The sequence below is a fragment of the Phascolarctos cinereus genome, unplaced genomic scaffold, assembly GCF_003287225.1.
Source record: "Phascolarctos cinereus isolate Bilbo 61053 unplaced genomic scaffold, phaCin_HiC Scaffold_2;HRSCAF=192, whole genome shotgun sequence".
Classification (NCBI taxonomy): Eukaryota; Metazoa; Chordata; class Mammalia; order Diprotodontia; family Phascolarctidae; genus Phascolarctos; species Phascolarctos cinereus.
The window spans coordinates 326,763,098-326,779,453 of record NW_027555625.1 but is presented as its reverse complement, the minus strand read 5'-3'; the positions used below and the strand labels follow the sequence as shown (position 1 = coordinate 326,779,453).

At 44.5% G+C, this 16,356-nt stretch overlaps 1 protein-coding gene across 1 annotated transcript in view; it reads right to left on the bottom strand.

Moving 5' to 3' along the window:
• The window catches only part of GGT7 (gamma-glutamyltransferase 7), a 39,119-nt gene that overhangs the window by 4,731 nt on the left and 18,032 nt on the right, over nt 1-16,356 (bottom strand). Inside the window, exons 3-12 of the mRNA XM_020998848.2 lie at nt 15,757-15,908; nt 14,767-14,884; nt 11,001-11,068; nt 10,555-10,628; nt 10,196-10,392; nt 9,465-9,552; nt 5,701-5,828; nt 5,266-5,354; nt 1,063-1,212; nt 725-842 (exon numbers count right to left, since the gene is read on the bottom strand). Coding sequence (XP_020854507.1) covers nt 725-842; nt 1,063-1,212; nt 5,266-5,354; nt 5,701-5,828; nt 9,465-9,552; nt 10,196-10,392; nt 10,555-10,628; nt 11,001-11,068; nt 14,767-14,884; nt 15,757-15,908 — 1,182 coding nt within the window. The remainder of the gene's footprint in view (nt 1-724; nt 843-1,062; nt 1,213-5,265; nt 5,355-5,700; nt 5,829-9,464; nt 9,553-10,195; nt 10,393-10,554; nt 10,629-11,000; nt 11,069-14,766; nt 14,885-15,756; nt 15,909-16,356) is intronic.

Genomic DNA, 16,356 nt, shown 5'->3' with positions numbered 1-16,356 from the left:
GAGCAGGGAGCTTCAAAAGCCCTGCTTTGCCAGTAACCTTATCTCCCGGGGCCTCAGTGTAGTGTCTTTGAAATGAACTGGGGATAGAAGGATTAGAAAAGAAACTCTCTGTGTGTGTGTGTGTGTGTGTGTGTGTGTGTGTGTGTGTGTGTGAGAGAGAGAGAGAGAGACAGAGAGAGAGAGAGAGAGAGACAGAGAGACAGAGAGAGAGAGAGAGAGACAGAGAGACAGAGAGACAGAGAGACAGAGAGAACACATATGGGACAAGGGAACAGAAGGAAGCATCTCAAAGAACAGGGCCCTCTCTTCAGGGAGCCTTTCTTGACTATCCAACCCCCAGTGAAGTCTCTCCTTCCCCAGATTTAGGGATAAATCATGTTAGTTAAGTTTACACATATATGAAATGCTATGTCTCCCCAGCTAGTGGAAGTTCCTCGATGAGCCCATAGCACCTGGCACAGGACTTGACATACAGTTGGCTCATTCATTCAACAAACACAGGGATCAGAGCAACATACTTCAGGACATGGGGTGAGGAATGGAGATGGAAGGGAAGAAGGAAGTGAATAAGTAGGGACAGAATGGGGACTTAGGAACAATGTGTTTGATAGGGAGGTTGGGAATGGGGATTGGGGTGGTTTAGGGGATTATCCCAAAGTGCAAGGGAAAAAGAAGGGAGTGGAGGCAGAGGAGGGCAGCGCAGCTAGACCAGCCTAGGAAGTACCAGGCTGGGTGCTGAATGGTTTGCAGTTTTATTGGGCCAGGAGAAGTCCAGCATCTGGCTGTTTAGCAGGATCCCAGAGGGTGTGATGAGGCCACTGCCAAAAGGGCGGTTCAGTGAGCTGCAGAGTAACAGGAGACACAGATGAGACCCCATCTTTCCTGGCTGTTCTCCATGGGGTATGCCCACAGGATCAGTATTGCCCTCCTCACACCCAAACCCAGTACCCTGTTCCAACAAAGGAAGGAGAAGATGCTTGTCATGGGCAATCCTTGCTCCACCTCCCCAGCCTAGATGGGCTCTGAACTCTGGGTTCCAAAACTCTGGACACTGAACTGTACCTGACCACAGCTACAATGAAGTCATCAGGCCCCATCACCAGCACCTGTGCAGCTGTGGCACCACCATCCAGCTCATAGGCAGGCAGCAGTGAGCCAGGGTCTGCCTGTGAATCATTGATATGGCCCCGAAGGTATCCAGCCTCCAGCTTGCTGTGGGAACACAATAGATAGGACTGAGAGGGGAGTGTCAAGTAGAAGTCTTCGAAGGGCCAAGCAGCACTTAGATAGTGACCACTTTAATCACAATTTCCATACTCCCAGGAAAGGCAAAAGAAAAAGAAGAAAGAGGTGAAAAGTGTGTAAGGGTTGTCAGGGGTTATGAGGGAGAGAGATAGCCTTGTACTATCTCTCACATTGGGCAGCTAGGTGGTGCAGTGCATATAGCGCCAGGCCTAGAGTCAGAAAGATCCGAGTTCAAATCTGGCATCAGACACTTACTAGCTGCGTTACCCTGGGTAAGTGATTTAACCCTGTCTGCCTCAGTTTCCACATCTGTAAAATGAGCTAGAGAAGGAAATGGTAAACCACTCCAGTATCTTTGCCAAGAAAACCTAAAATAGGGTTATAAAGAATCAAACACAACTGAAAAGTGACTGAACAACATCTCACATACATATATACCCATGCTCACAATACACTGTGTGTATGAAGTTTATATGCACTCATACACATGCAAAGTGTATCATCACACACATGTACATATATATATATATTCATGCATGTATATTCATATGTTCACACATATAGATAGATACATGCATACATGACTGGTCTGACCACTCCTCAGTGCTCTTTGATGGCTTCTCCTCCCTATCATGCCCCTCAACTATGGATAATTCCCAAAGCTGTGCTGGGACCTGTTGTTTTCTTCTCTCTGCTTTGATGAGCTTGTTAGCTCCCATAGGTTTAATTATCATCTCTATGCAAATGATTCACAAATATACATATTCAGCCCCAGTCTCTCCTGAGCTCCATTTCTGCCACAACAAATGCCTGCTGGACACATAAAGCTAGATGTCATAAGACATCTCAACTTCAACATGTCCAAAACAGAACTTGTGATCTTTCCCCTAAAACTTACACCTTTTCCAATCTCCCAGGTTGGTTATCCTTGACTCTTCTCTTTCCTTTACCCTAGATATCCAATCAGTTACCAAATTTTTCTATTTCTATGACTACAACATTTTTCATATCTGGCCCCTTTTCTCTATTCATGCAGCTACAACCTTCGATCAGGCCCCTATCACCTGTTGCTTGCACTGTTATAATGATCTCTCAATTGGTCTCCCTCCCTTAAGTCTTTCCCCACTCCACTGTATCCTCCACGCAGCAGTCACAGTGATTTTTCCTTAAATGTAGCTCTGAGCATGTCATTCTCTTATTCAATAAACTCCAGTGGTTTCCTATTGCCTCTAAGGTAAAATTATAGACTCTTCTAGTTAAAGCCTTTCATAACCTAGTTCCAATCTATCTTTTAAATGTCCTTATCCATTAGTTCTTTTCCTTTATTGTATGGTCCAGACCAGTCTTTTCTTTTTTCCTCATGCAAATCCTCCATTTCCCATCTCCAAGCTTTTGCACTAACCATAGATTCTCTGGCTCATAAATTTGCTCACTTCAAGTCAAATCAGGTCAAGTCAATAAGCATTTATTAAGCACTTACTGTGTTCCGGGCACTATGCTAAGTGCTAGGGATACAAAGAAAGGCAAAAACAGTCCCTGTCCTCAAGAAGCTCACAATCTAGTGAGGGAATCAACATACAATTAGGTACAAATAAGACAGATACAGATAAATTGGAGATAATCTCAGAAGAAAGGCAAAAGAAGGACTGGCAAAAGCTTCTTACAGAAGGTGGGATTTTAGCTGAGATTTGAAGAAATCTAGGGAAGCCAGGAGGCAGAGACCATGAGGGAGAACATTACAAGTATGGGAGACAATCAACGAAAATGCACAGAGTTGGGAGATAGTGTGAGGAGCCACAAGGAAGCTAGTGACACTGGATTGCAGAGTACCCGGGGGGGGGGGAGTGTAGGGTATAAAAAGACTGGAAATATATGGGACAAGTTATGAAAGGCTTTAAAAGTCTGGATTTGATTCTGGAGATAATAGGGAGCCACTAGAGTGTATTGAATGGGGGAAGGGGTGACGTAGTCAGAGCTGCACTTTAAGATCACTTTTGTTGGCTGAGTAGAGGATAGACAGGGGTTGGGAGAGATTTGAAGCAGGGAGAATAACCAGAGGGCTATTACAATAGTCCATACCTGAGATAATAAGAGTCTACACCAGAGTAGTAGCAGTGACAGAGGAGAGAAGGGGGTATGTGTGAGAGATTTTACAAAGGTAGAAATAACAGGACTCTGGGGGACTGGATTGGATATGGGTACGAGAGAGAGTGAGGAATTAAAGATGCCACCTAGGTTGTAAGCCTAGGCAATTGTGAGGATAGTGGTACCTTGACAGTAATAGGACAAGTTGAGTCACATGCCAACAAGATGAAAGACCACAGGAAGTATGAGCAAAAGACAAAGCAATTTCAGCTCTCTCCACAGTCTAGGACACCAAAAATCTTAATAAGCAGAACAGAAGGCTAATCCCTAACCCCTAACCCACTCAGCATCCACACCCTCACTGCTCAACATGATCTAATAGCAGGGCTTCACAAGCAAACACGTGGGCTTGTAACAGAACTAAAGCAAACCCACTGTCTCCTCACAGTGCTATGGAAAACCAAAAGTCAAAAGCTTGCTTAGGCTGCAACAGCAGCTCAGAACTCTGTGCTGCCACAGAGCTCAACTAGACAACTAAGCAACAAAGGAAACTAGGGCAGGACACATGTGTGCCACTCCACTAAGCCTGAGGGAAAGAGCCCAGCTTTGAGTTGGGGCCAGTTCTGCACCCCCAGAAGCCACCTGGGGCAAAGACAGACTGGTAAACTTGAATTTCCCAGCATGGGAAGAAGCTAAAATAGCTTTAAGGTACAACTCCCAAAGAAACTGCAGTCAAAGGGGAAGGAGTCAGAAAGTGAACAATAGAGGAAAAAAGACTGAAATTGTCAAAGATCCCAGGAGGAAGAAAACTCAATTAAAGACTTCCAGATAAGCAGATAAACAAACAAGGAATATATTAATAGCAGAAAGGAATATGGCCTCCAAATCAGCTAAACCACCAGACATGTATGCATAAGTATTGTAAGACAAAGGAAAATAAATCAACATCCAATGAGGCTGAGGACCCTATGGTTTCTCAAGAGGGCACGGAACCACAGTAGGATATTCCTGAATGGTTTAAAAGAAAAATAAGAATTGTGAAATAGAATATATGGCCTGCACAGCAAAAATAATTGGCAGAATGGAAAAAAACTTGAACCCAAGGTGGCAAATCTCCCCGAAGAAACAAAAGAGAGCATAACCCATTAGGAATGCAAACATACAGAACTGAAAGACAATCTAGAAGAAGAGAAGCAAAATGCAATAGTGTTAAAAGAAAACATGACATTCATTCAAGCAAAACATATTGATCTTGAAGACAGGATACGTAGAGACGACTTAAGGATTATAAGTCTCCCAGAAGAACATGACAAGCCAAAAAATCTGAACATCATAATGCAAGAAATAAAGACAATAATAAGACATAAATTCAATACAACTCAAACATCACCTCCTACAGGAAACCCTTCTTTATTCCCCTATCTACTAATGTCCTCCCTCCCTATCTTGTATTTGTTTTGCATTTATTCTCTATATACTTACATATGTACATATTATCTCCCTTAATAGAATGTAAATTCTTTGAGAGCAGGATTGTTTCCTATTTTGACTTTGTATCCCTAGGACCTAGCATAATTCTTAGTAATTAATTATGTGTACATGTGTTCATATATATACAGAGGGACTCAAAGCTTTCAAGCTTAAGCTTTAATAGAGTTTAATAAAGTTTAAGTTTTAATAGCTTAAAACTGAACTAAGACTTTTGGGACTCCACATGTATGCACAAATAGTCTTATAAGATTTAGAAATAGACTGAATTTTACAGATCAATACACACATATATATAAATAAACATATGCAAATATACTCTGTGTGTGTGTGTGTGTGTGTTTCTGGGAAATCAGAAGGAAGCAAAAGCCTCAGATAAATGCCTTTCTTAGATATCTCCATACTACCCTCCTACCCCCCCAATCCCTTCCTATCTCCTGGCCCTACCTGAGCATGTCTTCTGTGCTCTCAGAGATGGTTGAATCATAGAAGGGATCTCCCAGTCTGCTAGCCAAGGCCAGAGCAATCTTCAGGGTCTGTGTTTACAAAGGCATGCAGGAGACACCAGGCACATCAGGACCTCTTCTTGGCCTGTGACCCCCAAGCTCTAAAACATCTATGCCCCACCCCTCAGAATTCCAAAGACTTTCCCTTCCCCTATCCCCAAAATATCTTTATTGATACCATGTCCCACAGGCTTGCCCTACACCCAACCCTCTTTCCAAGGACTGCTTAGTATCCCCCAGTACCCAGAGGGAGAGAGACCAGGGAGGGGGCAGGTTGGCACTGACCCCAGTTCCCTGGAAAGCAGGAACACAAAATAGGACAAGGAAGCCAAGAAGTTGATAAGGAGAATGGTGGGAAAGGGAAGGGGAGCCATACCTCAGCCACCCAGTGCAGAGCCTGCTCCCTGGACACCAGGCTGGTAAGGTTGAAGCCCTCTAGGATGTTCAGGGCAGCAATGAGGGCAGGTCCCGTATGAGGGGGTGGGGGACTGAGCACCAAGTGGCCTTTGAGAAGGGGAGAGGCCAAGTTAAGGAGGGGAGGGGAAACAGATCTCAGTATAAGGACAAAAGGGCAAAGAACTTTTACTGAGGTAAAGAAACTAAAACCAAACTCTTAGAAACTGAAGTCCTCATTTTATAAATGAGGAAATTGAAGCCCAGAGTCAAAAAGGGACTTGCTGAAGATCACACAGTTAGTCAGTGGCAAAGCAGAGGCTAGAGCTTAGGAGGCCTCCTGCATTTCAGCCCTAGGCTTTGAGACCTTCAAAAACAAGGATCCAAGATATTTGTTCATTCAGGGCTGGCCTCAAGCTTGTACAATGACCCATTCCAATCCCTGCCCTGCCCCACTCCTAACCTTCCCTACCACTGTACTTGCCAAAGCCAAAAATGTCTCTAACAAAGGCAAAGTATTTTATGCCCAGTGAGATAAGGCTGACCCTGCTGACCCCATGCTGACTGGGTCTATTACACCTTTACGTTATCTAACTTCTACTATAGAACCTATCCATCAGTATACGTATCTGGGACAGACAATAGACAATGAGGTGTTTCAGGATTAAATTGGAAGAGGAGAAAAATCAGGGCTGCTTTTGGGAAACTACAAAGTTCTTTTAAGGAACCCAAGCTTTTCCCAGAAACAAAGGTTCATCTTTTCTAAATCATCATTTTAGGGGCTGTATAGCTGTGAGACAAGTAGCACAATGGTCTCTGAGGAAGTGAACATGAACCACAGAGAACCCTATGGAGAGGTACATGCAATATGTAACCAATGAGGAATTTCAAAGAAGAGCTGGAGATTAAGATGTCACTGGAGAAAGAGATGATAGGAAAAGATGGGCTGCTTATGTGTCATGGGATTATAGGTGGGCAGTCATGTGCTCTATTGCTTTCCTTGAAATATCAGGAGAAACTGAGGAAAGCCATTGGCTATTTGGTGAAGACTAGCAGACTCATGGGAAGAGATGGCCAAGAGTTATACAAGATGGCAGACATTGAGAAGATCCAAACCTACATGACCGATATGAGTAATCCCATTAGGGCCTCACTATAGCAAGGCAATCCTTTTACTCCTCTATAATTGACTTTCTATTATTTCAAACCTTTATTTCTCCTCCTGTATACCCCTCTTCCCCTCCCTCTCAGCAGAAGGCCTCATCTCATATGTTATTGAGAAAATAGAAGCCATCCACCACAAGCTCCTGCTCCCTTACTCTATATTTCAAAACTCCTTGTCATCATCTCCCCATTCTCCTTACAAGGCCAACACCTCTACTTGTACCCTCATTCCCAGCATCCCTTTCTGGATCCTTCTGCAAATTATCCTCACGATTATTCAACCTCTCTGTCTCTAATCTTTTACCCTTCCCTCTGTTACTGCTTACCTCCCTGCTGCCTAAAAACATTCCCAGGTCTTTGATATATTAAAAAACTCTCATTTGACCCTGTGATCCACTCAAGCTATGATCTAATGTCTTACCTTCCTTTTATAGCCAGAATACTAGAAAAAGCAAAGTTATCTACAATCACTACCTCTATTCTTTGTCTTCTCACTTCTCAATGTTTGCAGTTGGGTTTTCTGCTCTGATCATGCAACTGAAATTGTACTCTCCAATGTTATTAATGATGTTTTAACTGTCAAGACTGATAGCCTTTTTTCAGTATCAAGCTTCATCTTTCTTGATGTCTCTGAAATGCATCTCTGAAGCATTTGAAACTTCTTATCACCCTTTCCCAGAGTCTTTCGTCTCTGAGTTTTCATGTCATTGCTCTTGGCTATCCTCCTACATGTCTGACCAATCCTTCTCAGTTTCCTTATCAGAGATCACAGATTATTACCCTTATCCTCTCACCCACCTGTCACTATATTCCAAACCTTTCAATTGGTCTCTCTGTCTCAAATCACTCTCCCCCCTCCAATACATCCTCCACATAGCTGCCAAAATGATATTCTTACTAGAGCATAGCTCTGACCACATCATTCACATCTCTATTCAATAAACTTTAAAGCCCTTCACAATCTGGCTCCAACCTACTTTTCCAGCCTTATTATAAATTATACCCTTTCATCCATCTTGTCTCCATTTAGATGCTTAGATTCTTAAAATGTAGCCACTGCTCAGATTCTTATAATCTGGCAAACAGCTTACTAATGTTCAGACTCCTTAAGAGTCTGCTCAATATGATAGGCGTCCTAATAAACCTTGTATTTGGCTGGAAAATAAATAAATAAATAATGCCCTTTCATCACTCTTCCATTCTTCAGTCCAGCCAAACTGGCCAGCTTCCTTTTCTTCACACTTTCTACTTCCTCTCTACTTATTACAATTCCTAGTTTTCTTCAAAACTCAGATGAATGCTAAGAAATGTGGGCAAGACAATCTGGACAATTTCATTTTTATCAAAACCCACTGGTCTTAAAAATCTGAATTTAAATAGTTTCATCTGAGATCTACTCTGATGGCATGAATGAATAAATAATACCTTTTAAAAATGTATTTGTGGGGAAAAAAAGAACTCAGCTCAAGTACTACTTCCTACAACAAAGCCTTTCCTGATTCCCCAGATGCTAGTGTCTCCCCCCAAAAAAACTATCTTGAATCTGTTTTGCATATGCATATGTATGAATATATGTATATCTCACAATAGAAAATATGCTCTGTGAAAGCAGACTGTTAAATTTTTGTCTTTTTATCCTGTAGCAAACATAGTAGATGCTTAATAAAGATTGCTCAATGATTGATCTCCAGGAAATTACATGGCCAAGAATATCACAGAAACCAGGTTTTTATGAGTACTTAAAGAGGAAGAGGGGAGGGGTGGAGAGGGAAGAGAAGGAAGAGGCTGACACAGAGAAGTTAGGTTGAGAATGATGGAGACAAACTTCACAATCTTACCAAAGTCTCACCCTGAGTCCAGAGAGCCCAAAGCCCTGGCATAGGAATCAGGATATTAGCTATGTAACCTTAGGCAAATCTCTTCCACTCCCTGTTTTTCAGTTTTCTCCTCTATAAAATTGAGAGAGTTGGCCTAGTTTCTCTCTCAGCTCTCTTCCAGCTGTGACAGACTATGTTCTCAAGTCCCTTTTTGCTCTGACATTCTGTGGTTCCTTAGGCTGAGACCATGGCATTAGGAAGGGGCAGCTAGGTGGCACAGTGGACAGAAGACCGAGTTTGGAATCAGGAAGACTAAGTTCAAAACCTGCCTCAGACACTTATTTTAGCTGAGTGACCCTGGGCAAGTCACTTAACCCTGTTTGCCTCAGCTTCCTCATCTGTAAAATTAGCTGGAGAAGGAAATGGCAAACTACTTCAGTATCTTTGACACAAATGGGGTCATGGAAGAGTTGAACATGACTGAAATGACAACAACAAGTGGTACTGGGAAGATAGGAGAGAAAAAAAGGGCATGAATAGGGAAACTAGGCTCCTTGGCAAGACTAGACTTCACACCTGCCCCCTAAATCCTGACATTCTGGGCACTTGAGAAACTGGGTTAAACTCTAGTCCCTGCTTTAGACCCTGGCTCCTCAGGAAGCCACTGGCCCACTCAGGGTTTCAGAGTTTTTATTTTTTCTTCTATAGTGGGCAGGACAGCATAGAGGGAGGGTGAGAGAGGCTGCTGAATGGAGGGCAGGGTCACCTCGGTACACGCCACGCACAGGCTTCTCCACTAATACACTGTAGTTACTGAAATCCTCCTCGGTCAAGACTCCACCATGGTGCTGCACCTAGAGGGGAGGAGCAAGAGAGAGAGAAAGGAAGATGGCATCAGCCCCCACTCTGCCCACCCCTAGGGCACCACAAGGAAGGGGTTGGTAGCTGCAGTCTCTCCCCATCCCCAATAACACTCCAAAGCCCTAGAAACAGCAGAAAAAGCCCCGACTCCGAGCCAGAGGACCCAAGTTCAAATCTTGCCTTTGTACTATCCATGAGACCTTAGGCAAGGGCCTAAGTTTCCTCATCTATAAAATGTGGGGGTTGAACTAGATGGTCTCTGAGGTTCCTTTCGGCTCCAGATTTATAATTCCTAGGCGATCATTTCTTCTTCTCTCACTCCCCACCTTGGTGAGGACCACATCTCTCTCCCCAAGGGCTCTCTGATCTTTTTCCCTAGGACTCTTAAAGTCTTTAAAAATGTCTGGGATTTCTGTTGATCCTGAGAGTATGGAAGTGGAAAGATCCCTGGAATAGGTGTTAGGTACCCTGGGTTCTAGTCCTGATTCTGCCACTAACTTGCTCCAAACTGGAAGAAGTCCCCTTCTTTCTCCAAGCTTCAATTTAGCCATCAGTAAAATGGTTGGACTCATAAAGTACTCTTTAAAGTCCCTCACAACTTTGTTGGTCTATGCTTCTCAGTCCACCCGTGCTCACCTCTGACACCATCTCCTGGGTGAGGTTGCCACCCCCATAAAAAGCTATGGCCCCTGCAGAGCCCAGAGAAGACAGAACAGCTGCCAGGTCTGGCCTCCGCACAAACGTGCCAGGTACCAGCGGCCGGCCTTCAGGAAAGAAGATCTCCCGGAAACGCTCTGAAGCATTGGGCACAGGTTGTTCTAGGATGGCCTGGGCTGGAAAGACACAGGGAAGATACCTCAGACTTAAGCCTTTCCTACCCTGCCCCTCCCCTTTACCACCCTTGCCAATCAATATGGTGAAGGGACTTTCCAGCCCTTCAGGCTGTTGCTTTGTCTTTGCAGCCCCACCACCCACCTCCAGGGCCCTTAACTGACCAAGATCATGGGTCACATTGAAACCATCCTGAGCTACAGCTGAGGCGAATGCCAGAATCTTGGACCAGGGCAGCCTGAGGGAGAGAAGATGGAGAACATGGTGAGGGAGCTAGAGGGGGAAGAGACCCTCAGGGCAGGGGAAGAAAATGGATGAGGGAGTTATACCAAAAGGAAAGAGAACTGAAAGGAGGTAGAAGAGAGGGGACTCCAAGGATGGTGGAGCCGAAGCTGAAGGAGAAGAAATCTGGGGAGATGAGACATGTGAGTGGGGAAAGAGAAAGTGGCAACAAAACTAGGAAGTGGGAACCTGAGGAGAGAGAGGAATATGGGAAGAGGAAACCCAAGTCAGGAGAATGCCTGGGAAGGAGAATGAAAAATTTGGTGAGGGGGTGGGGTGGGGAAAGGTGAAGGGGTGGTGAAGTCCCTGGTGTCACCCTCCCCCTTACCTTCCATAGAGTTGATGAGCTTCATACAGCCCCTTGGCCATTCCTGGGATCCCCACAAGGAGACCGGGCTGGGTCAGGTGAAGCAGTCAAGGGAAAGAGGAGACCAAGTCACTAGAAGGGGAGGGGCTAGGCTGAGCTCTAAAGGGCCCACAGCCCCAGGGTAGAGAGAACCCCCCAAGGTTCGTTGGTACATCATAATCCTACAGTAGCCTTGTATATATTTGGTACATAACAGACACACGTTCCTGGCCAATGCTCATCCTATACTGGCCACATGGTAAACACATACAGAAGGTACATTGCAGCCAGACATACAGGCAATCAAGAAGCATTTATTAAGTGCCTCCTATGTGCCAGGCACTTTGCTAAGCACTAGGGATACAAAGATGGGCAAAAAACAGTCCCCACCCTCAAGGAGCTCACCATCTAATGGGAAAGACAACATGTAAATTACTAGGTATGAAGAAACTACATATAGAGTAGATGGAAGGTAGGGGGCAGCTAAGTGGCGTCATAGTACATGGAGCGCTGGACCTGGAGTCAGGAAGACTCATCATCTTTCTGAGTTCAAATCTGGCCTCAGACACTTACTAACTGTGTGACCCTGGGCAAGTCACTTAACCCTGTTTGCCTCAGTTTCCTCATCCATAAAATGAGCTGCAGAAGGAAATGGCAAACCACTCCGGTATCTCTGTCAAGGAACACCCTAGATGGGGTCACAAAGAATCAGACATGACTGAAATGACTGAACAACAACAAAGATGTAAGGTAATCTGGGAGTGGAGACATAAGCAGCTGAAGGGACTTCTAGCAAAAGGTGGGATTTGGGCTGAGTCATGAAGGAAGCTGGGGAGACTAAGGCAGAGGTGAGAGGCAGAGGACCCCAGGAATGGGGTCAGTCAGTGCAAAGATATAGAGGCAAGAGGTATGTCACTTTTGAGGAATTGCAAGGAGGCCGGTGTAGTTAGATCACAGAGTGATTGTAAAATCTAAGAAGACTGGAAAGGAGCCCGATTATGAAGAGCTTTAAATGCCTAATAGAGCTTATATTTGATTCTGATGGTAACAGGAATCCACAGGAGGTTATTGAGCAGGGAGTAACATGGTCAGACCTGTGCTGTAGAAAGAATCACTTAAAGGATATGAACAGGTATTTTTTCATAATGAGAAACCAAAGCTATCTATACTGATATGAAAAAATGCTCTAAAGCACTACTGATTAGAGAAATGCAAATTAAAACAACTCTAAGGTACCACTTCACACCAATCTGATTGGCTAACATGACAGAAACAAAAAAAGAAAAACGTTGGAGAGGATATGGGACACTAATGCACTATTGGTAGAGTTGTGAACTAGTCCAACCTTTCTGGAGAAAAATTTGGAACTATGCCCAAAGGGTTATGAAACTGTGCACATCCTTTGACCCAGCAATACCACTATTAGGTCTGTATCCCAAAGAGATTAAAAAAAAAAAAGGAAAAGGACCTATGTGTACAAAAATATTTGTAGCAGCTCTTTTTGTGTTGACAAAGTTTTGGAAATTGAAGGGATGCCCATCAATTGGGGAATGGGCTGAACAAGTGGTGGTATATAATTGTGATGAAATATTATTGTGCTCTAATAAATGAAGAGTAGGATTGTTTCAGAAAAATCTGGAAAGACTTACATGAACTGATACAAAGTGAAGTGAGCAGAACTGGAAGAACATTGTACACAGTAACAGCAACATTGTGCAATGATCAACTTAGCTATTCTCAGCAATACAATGATAATTCTGAAGGACTTATGATGAAAAATGCTATCCACCTCCAGAGAAATAAATGATGTAATCTAAATGCAGATAGAAGCATACCTTTTTTTTTAAACTTTCTTAATTATTCCTGGTTTTTGGTTTTTTTGGTCTGCATTTTCTTTTGCAATACGACTATTATGTAAATATTTTGTATGACTGCTCACATAGAATCCATATTAAATTACTTGTCTTCTGGTGGAGGGGGGAGGAGATAATTTGGAGCTCAAAATTTTTTTAAATGTTAAAAAAAATTTTTAATGTTATTTTGTTTACATGTAATTGAGAAAAAAACAAAAATAATAATTTTAGAAAAAAAATCACTTGGGTAACTCAATAGGAATAGACTGGACTGAGGAGATTGTTGAGAAAGGAAAATCTAGCAGAAGGCTATTCCAATAGTCCAAGTGATGATGGCCTGAACTAGTGTTATGGCTATATGAGCTGAGAGAAGGGGACACAGAGGAGAAATGTAATGAGGGTAGAAATGACAAGATTTGACACTGGATTGGATATGGGGGTACATATGAGCGAGGAGATGAAGGTGACATCAAGTTTGTAAGCGTGGGAGCCTGGGAACATGGTAGTGCCCTCAACAATAATAGGAAAATTCAGAAGAAGGGAAAGGATAAAGTTCCATTTTAGACATGTTGAGTTTGATATGTCTCTGGGACATCCAATTCAAGTTATGCAAGAGGCAGCTGGAGGTGTGTGACTGTAGCTCAGGAAAGAGATGAGGGCTGGGTATGTAGATCTGAGAAACATGTACACAGAGATGCTAACTAAATCAAGTGAGATAGTATAAATGGAAAAGAGAAAATGACCCAGGACACCAACAAAGGAGGCTGAGAAAGAGCAATTGGACAGATAGGAGGAGAACCAGGAGGGAGCAATTTCACAAAAACTTAAAAAGGTAAAAGCAGGGGCAGCTAGACGGCACAGTGGATAGAGCTCCAGCTTTGGAGTCAGGAGGACCTGAGTTCAAATCTGGCCTCAGACACTTGACACTTACTAGCTGTGTGACCCTAGGCAAGTCACTTAACCCTGACTGCCTCACCAAAAAAAAAAAAAAAAAAAAAGAAAGGAAAAAGCACCCAGGAGGAAAAGGTAATCAATTAGTGTCAAATGCTGGGGCAGCTAGGTGGCACAGTGAATAAAGCTCTGGTCTTGGAGTCAGGAGAACCTGAGTTCAAATCTGGCCTCAGACACTTAACAGTTACTAGCTGTGTGACCCTGTGCAAGTCACTTAATCCCAATTGCCTCAACAAAAAAGCAAAAAAAAAAAAAAGGAAAAAAGTGTCAAATGCTGCTGAGAGGTACAAAAAAAAAAGAAAAGAAAATCAGGATGGAGAAAAGGCCAACAGATTCGGCAATTAAGAGATTATTGGTAGGTAGCTTTGGAGAGCATGAGTCCAGATGAATGAAGTCAGAATCCAGATTACAGAGTGTTTAGAAGAAAGGGAGAGAAGAGGAAGTGGAGGCACCAAATGTAGATAAATTTCTCAAATTTAGCCATAAGGAAGGACAGATATGGGACAGGAGCTGGTGGGGGTGATAGGATCAAGTGAGAGGTTTTTTTTAGGGATGGGGGAGACACGCGTATGTTAGCGGATGAAAGGAAAGGTGCCAGTAGATAGACTGAATATGAGAGAGAGAAAATGGGAACAATTTGCAAGAGAAGTCAGTGAGAAGAGGGCATTAAGGGCACATGTAAAGAAACTGACTTTTGCATAGAGAAGGGCTACTTCTTCATCTGAGACCGGAGCAAAGCAGAACATAGTGGGGGAAAGTGTCTGAATGATGTGAATTGAACAGGAAGACGGATGGGCTTAGCTCACACGAGCCTTGTGTACTACAGGTGGACAGTAGCGTGGCACATTGTAGAAGCAGAGCATCCTGGCACATAAAGGGTGCTCAGAAATGGATTTCAGTGACAGAAGGGAAGGGGAGAGGAGCCCCTCCCCTGCGGCCCCCACCTTGGTCTCCCAGGATCTTTGCAGGGCTTCCTCCCGAAGGGCACCAGGAGCAGTCTCCCGGAAGTCAATCAGGCGGCTCTCATTCCTCCGAATGTCATGGACAAGCATCACTCCTCCCCTGGGTAGGGAGAAAAGGGAGCATTGGGAGGGCAGCATGTGGAAACAGGGAGAGACAAGGGCACATAGTATTGGAGAACTAGGAGAAAGCACAAGATTACACCCCCCCACACACACACACAAAACTACTGTACTGTACTCTCTCCCAGCCCCCCTGTTGAGATAAACCTCTTCTAGGGGTTGGGGGAAGGGAGGAGGTGGCTAGACTAATGGGGGAGGTGGGGGAGAAGGGTGTTGGCTCTCTCCAAAGCAGGCCTGAAGAGGCTCTCCCCACCAAGTCACCCAATATTTTAATCCCAGATTAGCAGGAACCGGCCAGAGGAGGGCACTGGGCCAATCCTAGGGGGCCATAGGCTGGGTGCCTGCCAGTTTCCTGCACCTGTCTTAAAGAAGTGGCAGCTAGCTCCCACCCCCTGGGGCTGGCTTATGTAAGGGAGAAGACTTTAGGCCCTGGACATAAGCTCTCAACTGACCAAGCCCTTACACCAAGTTCAAATTACGAAGGGCTGAGGAGTAGCTAAGGCCTACCTGTCCACCCTCTTTCCCAGGAATCTGAACAGGGCTTGTGTAGAGGGAAGGGAATGCCCTAGAACAGATCAACTGAAAGAGTCTGGGGGAGGCAAACGGAGGACTGTGGGGGTGCTAATTAAGAAAATGGAAGCTGCTGATAGAGGAATCTGGGGCAGAAAATTGGGAGAGTCCAGAGGGGCTTATTTGGAGAACCTAATGAGGGATGATTGGAAGGACCTGAGGGAAGGATTAAGAGACTCTTGGGAGACCAATTGGGTCCCCGTTGAGTGGAGGAACTGGGAAGGGAAAATTGGGAGAGGCTGAAGCATGGATTTAGGGAGCTCGAGATAGAAGGCCACTCACCCACCCAGGCCAGAGCTATGAGGAGCCACGATGCCAGCACACAGGGCAGCAGCCACAGCGGCATCCACAGAAGAGCCACCTTTACTCAGCACCTCGATGCCCAGAGCTGTGCAATGGGCAGCATCTGTGACAACTGCTCCCTGGTGGAAGATCTGGGGGAGAGAATGGGGAAGAGGAGATTTAAGGGGGGACAGCGCAAAGGCTTGCTGTCTGCTCCCATGAAACATCTCTCCCTCACACTAACCCTCTGTTCTAGGTAGCAAAACTCTGAAGCAGGGGGCGGAGCAAACAAAAACACTCACCTGTTAGGGTCCAAGGATGATCACAACCCCCTACCCACCAAGGTAAGTTTCTCTTCCCCTAAACTCCTTCCATTACTGAGCACAGAGTTGGGCTGAGCACATAGTAGGTGTTTAACAATTGTCTGTTGAACTGCTAGTCCTTGGTCCTCTCTCTCTCTCTCCTAACCATGGCTTCTCTTCTAACTTACTTCCTTCTTTCCCTCCAGTCTCCTACTGAACTCCCTATCTCTATTTAGATCCCTAGGCACCACCCCACCCCAAGCCCCGGTACCCTCCCCTTCACTTCCACATTTTTCTT